Genomic DNA, 14,995 nt, shown 5'->3' on the forward strand with positions numbered 1-14,995 from the left:
TTCCATTTAAAAGCAAAGAGAAATCTTGATAACTAATTTTCGGGTTGAGTTTTTTTTTTAATTTCAAGAATGTTTCTTTGTGATATGTTCACTATTATGGGCAAACAATTTTTTCTAGCATAAAAATATATTTTGAAGAATGAATTTCTCTTCATGTTGTCTTTGTTAAGATATTGTCTTGTCATTAATTTTTTTCTTTGGAGCAGGGAATTCTCTTGTTATCGACTATTTGGATCTAATGATTTCTTCTGTCGTATAAAAACACAAGATTTTAAAATGCTTTTATATGCTCTATAAATGGAATATTCCTTAAGAACAGCTGAATTTATTGGAATTGACGGTTTAAGTCTCAAAATCAATTTTAAGGCACCTTATTGGGAGATACTGACACAAAATTACAAACCATTTGTAACTGTATGGAAACCTGTTAATAGGTCGACTTAAGGAATTGTTGAAAGGTAAAAGCTGGTCAAATTGTTAGCCCAAACTATTCCGACGATTTTAATTTCTGCTGTGTAACTCACAACAAACAATGCCGATTTTGTAGCAGTTTGCCAAATATGTTAGATTAGTCCATGAAGATCACTGAAGAAGATTCCTAAATTACTCACCAAATTTTAAAGTAATTTTCATATTTGCATGTTAATAAAAATAAAAAAATATTGCTAGTTTGATTTTTGTTATGTATTTCCGAATCGAAAAGAAAATCTTTTGTTGTTCATCTTCAATAAAAATTAAAAAATAGTAAAATAAAAAAGCTAAAAATTGGAAGAACGCTATGTTTTTTCTGATTAATAAAAATATTTTAAGGTAACTCACCTGTTTAAATTCAACTTTATTTTTAACATGTCGTAAAAGTGTAGCAGCTGGAATACAAAATTCAGTTTCGAATTTTGAAATGTTTCCCATATATTCACACACTAATATATCACGAGCTTGTCGCACTAATACCGATCGCGTATTTTTAAAATTCGGATACAATGGTCCTAAGAGTCTATCAACTAAACTGGCCACATCACATTTCACCTGAAACAAATAAAATTTTGCATTAAAGTAATGGAACGAAATCTGATCCAAATTTTTGAAGTAGAACATAAATATAATAGAGTAAGAGCCAGCGCCTGCCAGACACACATTAAAGTATAAAAGCTGAAATTTTTTTTGCGTATTCTCACTGGTGTAGGGACCAAACTTTGGGGGCTACAAACCTTGACTAACGGTTCCTTCGGTAGGTAGCAGGTAATCAGGGGCGCAGTACACGAGCTCGCTCACGTTAAAGTATAAAAGCTGAAATTCACACAGAGTGTTCAAATGACCATTTTAAGTCAATATTGAAAAAGACATATCAATCCATCCAACTAACATTAGAAAACATATCGGTCAAATATTCAATAAGTAAATCGTCATAGTTGTATAAGCCATAAACGGTTAGTGATACAAAAAAAATTAGTTTACAAAAAAGTAGGTAATTTAATTATCTACAATAAAAGTTATTACCATTTTTGGTCTAAAGCGCACGGTTATGGAGATATAGCCTAAAACGGTTTTCCTTAAAATGGAGGCACTTCCCCCGCTTATTTTTGTAAGGAATTTGTGCTTTTACATTCAATACGTGATACTGAACATATTTAAATAATAAAATAACTCTTGCAGTGAAATAAGTTCATAATCATGGAAGAAAATGTATTTTTGCATTTGACCTTCTACTACGTCTGGGGGAGTGTTAGCACCTTCGGATTGATCTGTCTTTTTCAATATTGACTTAAAATGGTCATTTGAACACTCTGTGTGAATTTCAGCTTTTATACTTTAACGTGAGAGAGCTCGGGTACTGCGCCCCTGATTACCTGCTACCTACCGAAGGAACCGTTAGTCAAGGTTTGTAGCCCCCAAAGATTGGTCCCTACACCAGTGAGAATACGCAAAAAAAAATTCAGCTTTTATACTTTAATGTGTGTCTGGCAGGCGCTGGCTCTTAGTCCATAACTGTAAATATTAGACTTGTAGAAAAATGGTTCAATGATAAGTTCGGGTAAAAATTAATACGTATAACTTATGATAAAACATTCATTTCATAACATAAGCGAGAAATTAGGCATTTTGTGTTTTAAAGACGTTGTACTCCTCATTTCATTATGACCAGATGCAAATTTTTTTCAAAATTCCACAATCGCTATAGTACCACCTTAATTTCTTTTTAATTCATTCGCCTGATGCAAAATTCAAATATGAATTGAAATTTGCCAGTTGTAAATTAGAAAAAGTGTAACAAATTATTAATATAAATTTGCAACTTTATTATTTTTCGAGTTATTTAACGACAAAGGGGTCTTTTTTTTTATTTTGGAAATTTTTTTTTATCAATTTTTGAGCTGAATAAAAATAAAAAACAAAACGAGCAACTTTCTTTTCAGTATATCTCCAGTAATTTTCGTAAAAATCACTTGAAAGTGTTTGACATAATTTAAAAGTGTATGACATACTTTTTTCGGAAAGTATTGAATTTTCGAAAAATGGTTCAATGACACTTATTGCTTAGAATTCATCCTTCATAAATTGACAACGGGAACAATTGTCAAATAAACAATTGATAATGGAACAATTTATTTTCACCATAAATTGTTCCACTTCCTAGAATGAGTCGTTACCACCCATGAGCAAAAGCACTTCTCGACACTGCATAACTTTTATTTCTTTGGCTTTTGTCTACTCACAGTCCAATTTTCAGGTTAATTGGAGCGAGATTAAAGAATTTTGAAGTTTAACCCTCATTTACTGGACTATTAATAAAAAATTGAATTCCATATAATTTTTCCAATCGACGTCAAAGGGTTAAAGATCAAGCAAACAAAGGTGCAAAATTTCAAGGAAATCGATTCATAGGAACTGTATTTAAAAATTGAATACAAAGAGCCCCAACCCAATAGACAAAGAAATGCGAATAAAACTTTATTCAAAGTTACATTCAAGAAAACCACCCCAATTATTAATAAATAATAATAATAATCCCACAAATCCAAAACCACGTTTTTAAAATCCCTTAGATTTACAAGACAACAAAATTTTTTATTTATGTTGGAATTTTAAACTAACCCTCATGTTTGGGTAAATAACGACGACAAAAACTATCATTAAGGGTTAAAAATTTCTATGTGGAATAAAATTTGAAAAAATATTTGGAAATAAAAATAATCATATGAATAATTTAAATAAAATATTTATTTGAGAGTATCCATACGGCCCAAGCCAATAAATAATAGTTAAAAGCCAAAATTAAACAAGGGGACACACAAACGAATAGTATAAAATAACACCAGAATATAATACGCAGCAGTAATTTAATTTATTTACTTGATTAAGCAGGGCACACTTATTTAATGGTAACAATAATACTGTCGATTCCAGCAAACAACCAGATTCTAGAGTGTGGAATGTTCTCTGTTGAATATATGTTTATACATATACTTGTCGCTGTCGAATTTATAAACACAACAATGGAATCTATAAGTGTAGAGAGCTAAACTGTAATACCCATATAGCAATTGAATAAATTACACTCAATAACCATTCAGTGATAAATGGGGTTTTGTGTATTTATGTCAATAAAGGAGAAATAGTATCTTTTTATATTTTGGGAATAATATTGAATTTAATTCTGTAATTGTAATGCAAAACGACATATTTGTTATAGAGACACAAAAAGCCATTGAAAATTAACGATGGTTTTAGATATGCTTTTATTAGCTTCAGTTGCTTTGTTGGGTAGGTATCTACCGGATTTTGATAATAAATTCGGTAAATTTTAGGAGGAGGCTAATTTTTTTAAAAAGGTTTCTTTCGTTAAAACACAAAAAAGTAATTTTCGATTTCGGAACAATCGACACGACCTTCTGCACGCGCTTCAGAGACAATTTAGCTCTACATTGTTTTCTTTGATGACATTTTCTTTGATATCTCTGCTTCTATTGATCAAATTGAGACGAATAAAAAAAAGAAATTTGGCTAAGAACTTCCGCATCGACCTGCCTTGCTATCGAACCATGAACATAGCAAAATAACCTCGAAATCTGAAGAAAATCTCATTAACCTTTTATTTGCCACTTTCTCTGATAACTTTTCGAAAAATGAAGGAATTGAGTTGAAGTTCTGGAAAAAGTTGTAAATTATGATTGTAAAAAAGGGTGGTAAATTTTAGTCCCATACATAACGTCCATTTTGAGAAAAACAGCTAATACAGTTCAGGCAAATCCTCGGATTTAAAATTTTTTTTTTTAAATTACAGAGTTTTTATGTACTTCCGGATAGCGCCAACGGTTTTCCAAACCTGATTATGAGCCGAAACATTACAAAACAAAAATGCAAAAAACTCGAAAAAATCCATATTTGCATCATTACAATTTTCAACTTTTTTCAGGTTTTAAATACGGTTATTTTTTTCAAAACCTGAACGAAATTGAAAATTTTCAATTATTGTACCTTATGAAAAATTGACCTGATTTAGATTTACATGTGGGCTGATTGCTATCTTAAATCCTTGAGGTTAGATCGCTTTGTGTATTCCCGAAAGGTAGAATATTATTACAAAAACGGAAACTACGTGACCTACACGTAAGTGCGAATCGCAACCTTTTTGCATGGATATTCCGATTTAAAAATAAAATATCTTAAGCCTGCATAAATTGCCAAATTTGACATAAATATGAATTTTGCGTCTGCTGTATATGATTGTATATGAATGTACATAAATATATGTATTTTTAAATTTATTTTCATTGAATAATATCTCTCAAAATCAAATAATAATAAGTAATATGTTCACACCACGCCTATTTAAGTAATCAATGTTGTTAGTATAATAAGTATTATAGTTATGTTACGATGATAACAGATGGTTCGGTTCTTATAATATCTGACACTCTTACCTGTTTTAAATTTTTTATTGAGTACAACACATCGCACATCGTTGCGTTTGATTCTTACGTGTAATACTATTTTTTTTTATTTGTTCTATGCATACAAAATATTATTTAAAATCATTGTCTTGAATATACTATGTAGAATAGCAGAAAATAACTAAACACATAGAAATTTGAAACTTATAAATGGCACATCCTCAAGTTTTCAGTAAGAATACCTTCTTCCAAACACGAATATAGGACGAGATTATGGTTACACAGAAAGGCGATTTAACATAGGGTTAGGGGTTCACTCTGAAAATTCATATCCAATATTATGAATTCAACTCAGTTCATTGGAGTATGTATCAGGCGGAAATGATAACAATAGGGATTATTCATGAATTTTTTTTCGCGTTTTTTAACAAAATACCGTAAAAGTGATGACAAAAAGAAAAATTAAAATTATCCAAGAATTAAGGATGATATAAGCATTTTCAACTACAAATTAGACAGAGAGATCTAACATAGTATTTGAAGTCATACTATAAATTCTATTTTGCGAGAAAGAGATACAAAGAAATCTTTGATAGCTTTTATCTTGATTGTTTTTATAGTTTTTCGAAAAATAATTTTTCTCCACTGTTTGTAACAGGAATGGAATCATAGAAAAATGACAGATAATTGTTAAGCCGAAAAATATCTCAGACATGCATCAATAAAATTCGGGAGTACTTTTTATAAACTACAAAACTATTTCTTAATCTGAAAAAAGGTAATATTAAGTAAGGAAGGAACGCTCTTATTTCTTTTTGATCTTATGCTAGATCAATGAGATCTATAGTTACCATCTCGTTTATATTACTTTGGTTACGATAACAAACAATTACCCTCAGAAAATGGACTTCAAGGCATCAATGAAATTGTTTTCATTCTTCTACACGTTTCAGCATCTATATGTAACAGCAATCTCTTATGCCGGTTTTCCACTAAACGGACAAACAAAACTCAAAGAATAACTTAACTTTTCGCAAACTTTCTGAAGTCGGTTGAATAAGACTAGCGTGTTTTGAGACAATTGAAAAAAAGCCATATTTGAGTATTACTATTATTATTTTCCAACTGTCACAAAGCATGCCAGTCTTCAAAAATTTTACGAAAAGTTTAGTTATTTTTTGAGTTTACTTTTTGTTTTTGTTTGTCTGTTTAGTGGAAAACCCGCATTAGAGAGCACAATCGTAGGCGTTTTGAAGACTTTATCTCACTTCTCAATTACAACTATTCCAGAGCATTTGCTGGAAGACAAGAACACTGAACGTTTAGGCTTTACAGATAATTATTGCGAGAGGTGTTATATTAATGGCGTACAGGATACTGTTCTAAAACAGTTTCAACTGGTTCGTAGGCTTTATAGCGAATCTTATGCAGTGTTTCTTGGCGATGGAATAACGACTATAGCCAAAACTAGACCTGTAATAGTTGATTTTTCGACGTGGTTCCTTCGGATCTCGTAAATATATTTGATACACCAAACTATATCATTAGCATATGTATATTTTTTTTAATACTGTACAAAGCGCATATTATTAATATTTTGTACATCATACTGAGAATACATTTACTTTTTTTTTTATTAATAAAAAAAAGAAGAATATTATGAAAACGATATAATAAAAATGTAATTTAATATTGTACTTCCGATCATATATTGATTAAACATGATTAAAAAAACTTTTATTATTTATTAAATAGTATATAACCAGTTGACCCGTATATATAGCTGTAAATTTTGTAAAAACACTTGTTTTTAGATACATTTTTATAGATTGATAAAATCTTTCTTAAACATTTCATTCATTATTTTCCAATACAAAGGAACCACAGTATCTCAAATCTCTTGTTTATCAATTAAAGAGGCTGTTAATTTTTTATCACTTACAGAGGCTTTTACTCAATCTCCCAGTACACAAATTTGAAATAGCCCGTTGTTCAAATAGTTGGTACAGAAGAAATATGATTATTTAAATACGAAACAAACGTGTTGCTTGATACCTGTTTCGACTAACAAAAATTGAAAATTAGTGTTAATTGTCTTATTTTTTAGAAGTTATTGATCTAAAAAGTCAAAACATTAGAGGTGAAAACATTGGCAAAATCGCAAAAATTATCTTTCGGTTATAAAAGTTTAATTATTATAATTTTTAATAATAGTTTATTTAATGTAAGAGTGTCGGGACCCCAATTAAACGTACAACACAAATTCTAAACGACAGTCTTCGAAGACAGGAAGACATCAACTTACACAGATAACTTAATAAGAACTTACACAGACAATACAATTTTAAACGAATTGAACCGAATACAATTTGTTTAAAACTTAATAATATTTATATGTATGGCCCTGGCAAGTATTCTGTTCCCCTTAATCAGCAAACAGTTGAAGACGCTCGGAATGGCGATAATAGAGCATATCCTTGCCTAAAAATAGGTGTATTAAATACATACTCGTATCATTATAATACATTTCTGGAAGAAGAGCGTGAAAACAATATTGAAAATGTTGACAGAAACCATAGGAATTTGACTAGAATTACTTTGCGATCGAAAAGTAAATAGCTAAAATCAAAATTTTAAGGATTTGAATATTTGATATATACTTGAAAAACAAATTGGCTCAAAATTCCTTTCTGAACTTTAAAAAAAATGAAAAAATAATCGATATTTTCTACTAATATCGAATAAATTTATTGATTTTAAAAATACAGAATCCAAGTGTTTTATTTAATGAAATTTCAATGTAATCACAAAATTAAAAATCTACATACCTTGTTCTGATTTATTTTTTATTACCTATTAGTTTATAATTCCAGTTTTTGTTTGTAAGTAAATGTGTTACTGTGTTCTTTAAATTAATTAAAATCGAACAAGTAAAATAATAAATGAATTGGATTTAAAAAAAAAAAAAAACCAAAAATCTGGTTTGTGTAGGTCATTTATGCAAATTTACGATTATTACATAACAGTATTTAAATATATTCATCCATACATATTATCGGTATTTATTAATCTTAATAAGTTAATATAATCATAAATGGTAGATAATATTTATTACTCGATAATTAAAATTTTCTTAAGAAAACTAGAAATTGCAATTGTGTTACTATGTTACGTAATCTCATTCATCTTTCTTTGATCCTGTTCCAGTATAATTTACAACACAATCTTTGAGTTTTATAGGGAAGTTATTGTAATAGTTCCGAAAATGCAAATCGAGATTCTCAACATATGTTAAGGAATATCAATTCCAGATATAACCACACACATGAAACAAAAACAAAAACCGCTGATTATCCGAGGTCATACTTAAACTAACAAACATAATACAGCGAGAATGTCCAGTGTAGGACTCATTCTTCCAATCGGACCGGGAAAATTATCTTAGAAACTATGCTTTCAATCAACAAAAGAACCTGATTTTTATAATATATGGGTCAAGATTATCATTTGTAGGTACTAAATTTTTTCGAATTAAGAGACAGAAAATTTTCGAAATTTTCTTAAGGGGGAATTAAGGGGTGCCGTTTTTGAAAAGTCGAAAAAATTACCAAATCATCTTTTAGTTAATTCGACAAATCTCAGTCTTGGGGATAATTTTGACCCAAAAATACAAAAATTCGGTTTGTTTGGTGATTAATCGAATACTTTCTGAGATATCGTCTGAAATCATTTGGAGAAATACTACTCGTTTAAAATTTTGGACGATAACCGAAAAACTAGTATCCAATCAAGAACTGTTGTTGTTTGGAATTGTTGAAATTCCAAATTAATGGAAATATTCATGGGTTGTGAGTAACTTGTTCTACAAGAAAATAATTATGTGTATTGGAAAAGTCAACAATAAATACTACCAATCGCTCGCGCTGCAATTATTTCACTCTCAAACACATTTCATATTTTAACCACCTTCACAATTCAATAACTATCGTACGCAATTTATTGTAATCTCATCAAGGTTGAAATTCTATCGTCTGCCCTAATTTTCAATGCTTTATGAAATACAATACCCAAAAATAAAACGCAAAAATAATTTGAGAACAATAGCAAGAAGCACGTGTATCTGTGTTTTATTAGTAATATTACAAAATAGGTCGTAAACTTTATTTTTTTTTTTTTGCATTATTAAACAAAAACAGATCAATAATAAAGATTTATGTGAAAATACAATTTTTATTGATCATTAAAAATCCTACTTAATCTGTGTCAATGGTACTCAGTAGCAAGGCAGCGCCGTATACATATTTAGGTAACAAAAAAAGTAAAATTTTAAGCCGTAGCGGATATGGATATTGGAGACAAGTCAATTACTTCCTAATTCCTACAAGGTACGCAAAATGAGATAAATTCTTTTTTACAGTATTTGAAAACGTTAAAATAATGACAATTTCTTACACCTGTAGCCGGGAAAGCATTCTTTTCAAAATGCACGATTTTGTAATTTTAGAAAAAAAGGATTTTTCTTAATATTGCCAAAAAATCTGTTTCAAAAAAATTGATGCTCAGTTTGCCAACCGTTTATTTATTATCACAAGCCTTAAATTATGAAGGAAGCTTTAAATTATGAAATCATGTAAGTATATCTAAAAAAGTACAATTTCACGGCTACAAGTATTTTGACAAATTTTCATTATTTTAACGCTATCACTTTTCGGCGACCTGCTTAACTTGGACCAAAGTTTGGTCTTCTTACGAACTTTTTTATTCTCGGACACTCTTCGATTATTTTTGAATCGATTGGCTCCACTAGGACTCAAATATTTTGGGACAACGACCTGGTCTCGGACTCACCTCCCATTATATTTTCTATTTCGATTTTCGGATTAAGCACAATCAATTTAATATGAATTACAATAATTTTGTTTAACTCTTAAGGGCATTCAAACAATGAATTAAGTTCATTAAAACTAAAATCTTAGAAATATACACAATAAGCAATAAAAAAACTTAATTTCTTTTCTTTTTTTTAATAAAAAATGTTTATTTTGAAAAAAAAAATGAATACAAAAACCATACCGACACTTTCTATTGGAAGAAGGAATCACAGCTTCACAGCATAGTGTACAAACAAACATACACACTAACTGCAGTCAGTGATAAGAATCGATACAATATGCCGATGTGTGTCGATATGCTGCAAGGGACTCTCGTGCCCAATTTATACGCTAAGAAAACCGTGACGTCTGCAAGGCAAAAAACACAGTGACCAATCAAGTATTACATATATACTTCATGTTATTTCTTATGGTACGTTTTTTAAAAGTAAAAAAAAATTCGTTGGAATTATTATGTTAGTGCATATATAATATTTCAGGCCTTATTATATCTTTTTTTATTTTGTTATATATATTTTTTTGTTATAACTGTGTTATTAATGACGCACTGATATGTAAAATAAATCATGAGATACAGACAAGATCCGTATTTTTAAAACTAATCGTAAGTGAGTGATTTTGTGCGAAAATAAAATGAGATCAAGTCACAACGTCTCGCTTCTGACTAACTTAAAATGTCTTAAAATCCATACCTTACAATACTAAAAGTCTTAAGAGAAGTTAAAAGGAAAGAAGAGACCGAACGAAACGAAATGCATGAGAGATTAGGAATAAATCGAAAAGGTCTAGTGTAGAAAAAAATCACAGTGAAGTATATACAATATTTTTATAAGATTTTCTAAGGTTATGACTCTTGATAATCATCTAATGTAAGGTTTGCAGAGTACTGCAGGCTGAAATCAATGAAATAAGTATTCGAATTTATATTTCTGTCATGTCAGTATATAAAATACGGGTACTCAGGTTAATCTTAAATATCACAAGGCAGGTCACGCTTCAAAATGAAGTTGATATAAACACAGTTTGAGTAGACTAACAAAACATCCAATCAAATATCGGCAAAGGATTGATGGCAGTATAGGTTAAAGACTATTGTATCAAAAATGGACCCTCGTTTTATAACCTGGAAATTCTGACAAGACAATTTGTATCATGCTCTCTTAGATCTTCGAAACGGTGGAAAATATGAAATAGGTAAAAAATATCAGACAAAAAATATAAGCTTTGCCATTGAACTGTCTTTTTCTCAAACTAAACTACTTGCTTAAGCTCATAGGCGATATATATTTATGATGAGGTTTTCTTTCTTGTAAATATAAGAAAATTAAAGGATCTATGCAGCTACAAAATATTAAAAATTGTTAACCAATCGAGTTTCGGGACTGACGCAACTATAACACAAATATGTCATTTTAAACAAAAATCAATAAAACGAAACAATAAACAGTGATGAATATTAACAGAAAATTAACTTAAACAATAAAACTAATTTGAAATTAATTATTTTACAAAAGCACAAAAAGTTAAAGCGAAATAGAATTTAATACGCATTGATATGACGTATATTTCAATAACACTACATGTGTATTTATCATATACACAGACAGAAAAAAGTTTGAGACCTAAATCGAAAGTTATCTAAAAAAGTGTGGTTTTAGTTTACTTAATAAATGGTCTGGAAATTTGTGGAGGAGAATTGTTAAAAAAAAGTATATGGCGTAATGAAGAAAAAGATTCAAAGAAAGTGGTCTAACAAATGCCGAAGAATAGAATGAATTTAGAAATGTAATAGAATTCGAAAAGAAAGGAGATCTAATTAATCTAAGAGTATAAGCCAAATCTTAAACGAGATTTTATAATTCTCGAAGAAGTTGAAATTTTAAAAGTCTAAGACGAATTAGAATAACCAGAAGTATAACCAGAAAAATTAAATCAAAAATTTATAATTCAAACCGTTACAAATTTTATGCAGAATTTTAGATTAAAAATATATAAGAGTATTTTGTCAATTTTTGTATTATATTCAAAACTGTTATCACGTGTGTAGGTATTAAACGTTATATCTAACGAAACGTTACCTAGTAATTCACGTGCAAAATTAACACGTGCTAATTAAACGTGTATCAATAGACGACCGTGTAGTTTACACAAGTTCGTATCAATAGTGTCAATAATATACACATTTTATTATTACGCAAATACGTATTCTGAAATGATGTACAACTACATAACTACAAATAGACACGGAGATACCAGAGATATTGTAACAGATGGCAAAATGGCGCTACTGCCACGTACTGTTTGGATAAAGGGATATTTAAAGAAATAGGAAATCACCAATACGTAGAAAAAAATTTTATGAAATTCTCTAAAGCCTTAAATATTTTGAAGAAACAAAATTTCGCAAAATAGAGGATAATCCTGATATCGAATTGGCCATACTATCCATAAGTGCAATTAAAATTGAATAAAAAACGAAGAAGTAATAATAAGCAATCAAAGATTGCATTCAAAGGTTGCCCATCTTGTTTCAGCAAAACAAAGTTTTATATGAAATCTCTGGCGATATCCACGTATGACGTCACTAGTGGATATCATCCTGTTCGTTTAATTAGGAATTTTAAACGCTCATATCTTGTCTACTAGTAAAGATTTTAAAAAAAAAACTTCACTTTCATATTCGTGGAGTGAGAATTTTTTATCAGAATTGATCAAAAAAATTTAGTCCGATCCCCTATTCTAAGACGAATTAGACGGCATATTGATTTAAAAAATAAATGGATAACGGTTAAGGATCCTTTGCAGTTAATTATCAATAAACGATTTGCAAGAATAATCGGAACTTTTGTAAAAAGTGAATATCGTCATGAAACAAAAACATAATTTCTGTAAAGACATTCTTATTGTTGTCGTATTAAATATTTTGTTATTGTTTAGGTTATCGCAGTCCAGGAAGTCATCTATTGTGCGACCAAGTGTGACAACTTACTGACAAGGTAACTACTATATAAATATACTATTAAACATACCTATTATTATTATTATTACTAACAATAAGTATACCTATAATGTGATTCTTTTCGTCTTATTTCGTTGCGTAGATCAAACACAAAACTCGACATAACAAACACCTTTTTCCGTGATTTTTTATTCTTTTTTCCAAAGTAATTTTTTCATATAGAAAAAAAAAATCTAATATTATAGAGATAAAAAATCTGAAGTAACCCGAGGCAATCACATTTATTTCATGCATATAGTGATTGTGCCCGCTACCCAATTACTGTTTTGTAATGAGAATTGAACGTTGTTATACAAAAAAAATCGTATTTTCATTTACCGATCACCGCCGTTCGCTTAGGGTTATCTCATAACTTTCGACTGAACCGATTTTCATGATTCTTTATCTATTTAATAGCTGGTGCCATCCCTTTTTATTTTGGTCTGGTTCTGACAACGGCATCCATGAGAAAACCATAAAAGTCTTAAATTTGCATTAAGAGGACGAATAACTCAATAACACGCCATCCGATTTTGATGATTATTTTTTTAGTGACAAATTAGTTAGAGTACTTCAGATTCACTAAAAATCACAAAATAAAAAAAACTAACTTTTCCAAAACAAATTAATATGCACTAAAAAGTAAAAAAAATTGCGATAATATAATGTAGTTAAAATTATTGTTATTTTTGGAGTCGGTGTCAGCCAAGCTAATGTAGCAAACTGTCCTGTCAGAGTTGTTTCTTTAGCTGACATCGACTCAACTTTTAACTACATTATATTATCGTTATTTTTTTACTTTTTAGTGCATATTTATTTGTTTTTAAAAAATTTTTCTTTTGAAGTCGGCTTTCTTTTTGTTAAAAGTTTTTTTTTATTTCAAAAACTACTCGTTGTGCAAAATTCGCATACGTACGTTAAAACTGCTCTTATCCCATTTGTATCGTAAATAACTATTAGTGCTATCCAGAATTAAAGTCAAGATTTATCCAATAATGCTGTGAAATTACCAATAGTGTAAATGTAGAGTGTAAATGTAAAAAGAGAAAGATATCAAGAAAGATGCATAGTTATCAAAAAATAAAGAAAAGATAAACGAATAAAAAGCAAAGATATCGAAACATAATGCAAAGATATCAAAGAGTGTAATGAGAGAAGAAGAAAACTAAAAGTAGCCACAAAAGAAGAATGAAAAAGACTATCAATATCTAAGACAATCCAATAAATTTTTTTCTACCAAGAAATATATCTATGCTGGCAAGAAATAAATTATCACTGAAAGTCACTAAAAAACGGCAAAGCTTTTAAAGACATCATTGCCAGATCTCTCTAGATTTGTGCCTACAGAATCGAGCAGTTTCATCGGACTTGAAAAAGTTGTATTTAATTTTTTTTTTACTCAGAAAACTATCTTACAAATAAAAGTTATTCCTAATTTTCTCCAGTAAATAAAAAACTTATTTTATGAAAGAAGAATACGGAAAATATTTAAAAATCCAACCAAAATAAATTGTTTAATATATAAAATGAAGATAAAATATGAAAAAACATCGACCCTATCGAAGTGAAGGTAAACTTTTTATCTTTGAACGAAACTATAAGCCAAAGGACATAAAACCTCCTATGCCGGGCTTTAAGCGCCTCTGGCTGAAACAAAACATCAGAAAGACAGCCTGATGTGCAGTACAAAGTAGCCAAAGAGATTGGCTCCTTTTTTCCTGCTACCTTCTCCACTCGAGTTTCACGTCCTTATATACCTATATATGTTCTTGTCGCCCAATTAGCTCAGTTGGTTAAGGCGTAACCAATTCTGTCCGCGGTATGCTTAGGGTAGCGGGTTCGATTTCCGCCGTCGCAACAATATTAATTTAATTAATAGTTGTGATGGGCTGGTGTAGTGCATGGTATATGCATGAAGGAGGTGCACTCAGCCTCTGAAATTGAGGAGCTGATAAATGAAATTATCAGCGGAAAGGTGGTAAAACACACATATGGTATCACAATGTGCTCCATAGCCTAAGTGTGTCGTGGAAAGCCAATATAACCTAACCTAACCTATATATGTTCTTGCTAGAAGCCTTTCTAGAACTTATCATTCACGTCTCAGAGAAAAACCAATATTTACATTTGTAACTGATTTCATACACAAAATTCCATAACATCTATGACACAAACCAATATAACTAGCTAGAATAATACCGTTCAATTTGGTC

At 29.8% G+C, this 14,995-nt stretch overlaps 1 protein-coding gene across 1 annotated transcript in view; it reads right to left on the reverse strand.

The window, feature by feature from the left end:
• Positions 1-218: 218 nt before the first annotated feature.
• The window catches only part of LOC123296194, a 67,388-nt gene continuing 52,611 nt past the window's right edge, over positions 219-14,995 (reverse strand). Inside the window, exons 3-4 of the mRNA XM_044877655.1 lie at positions 820-1,026; positions 219-248 (exon numbers count right to left, since the gene is read on the reverse strand). Coding sequence (XP_044733590.1) covers positions 219-248; positions 820-1,026 — 237 coding nt within the window. The remainder of the gene's footprint in view (positions 249-819; positions 1,027-14,995) is intronic.

Source organism: Chrysoperla carnea, chromosome 3 (genome assembly GCF_905475395.1).
Source record: "Chrysoperla carnea chromosome 3, inChrCarn1.1, whole genome shotgun sequence".
NCBI classification, from domain to species: Eukaryota; Metazoa; Arthropoda; class Insecta; order Neuroptera; family Chrysopidae; genus Chrysoperla; species Chrysoperla carnea.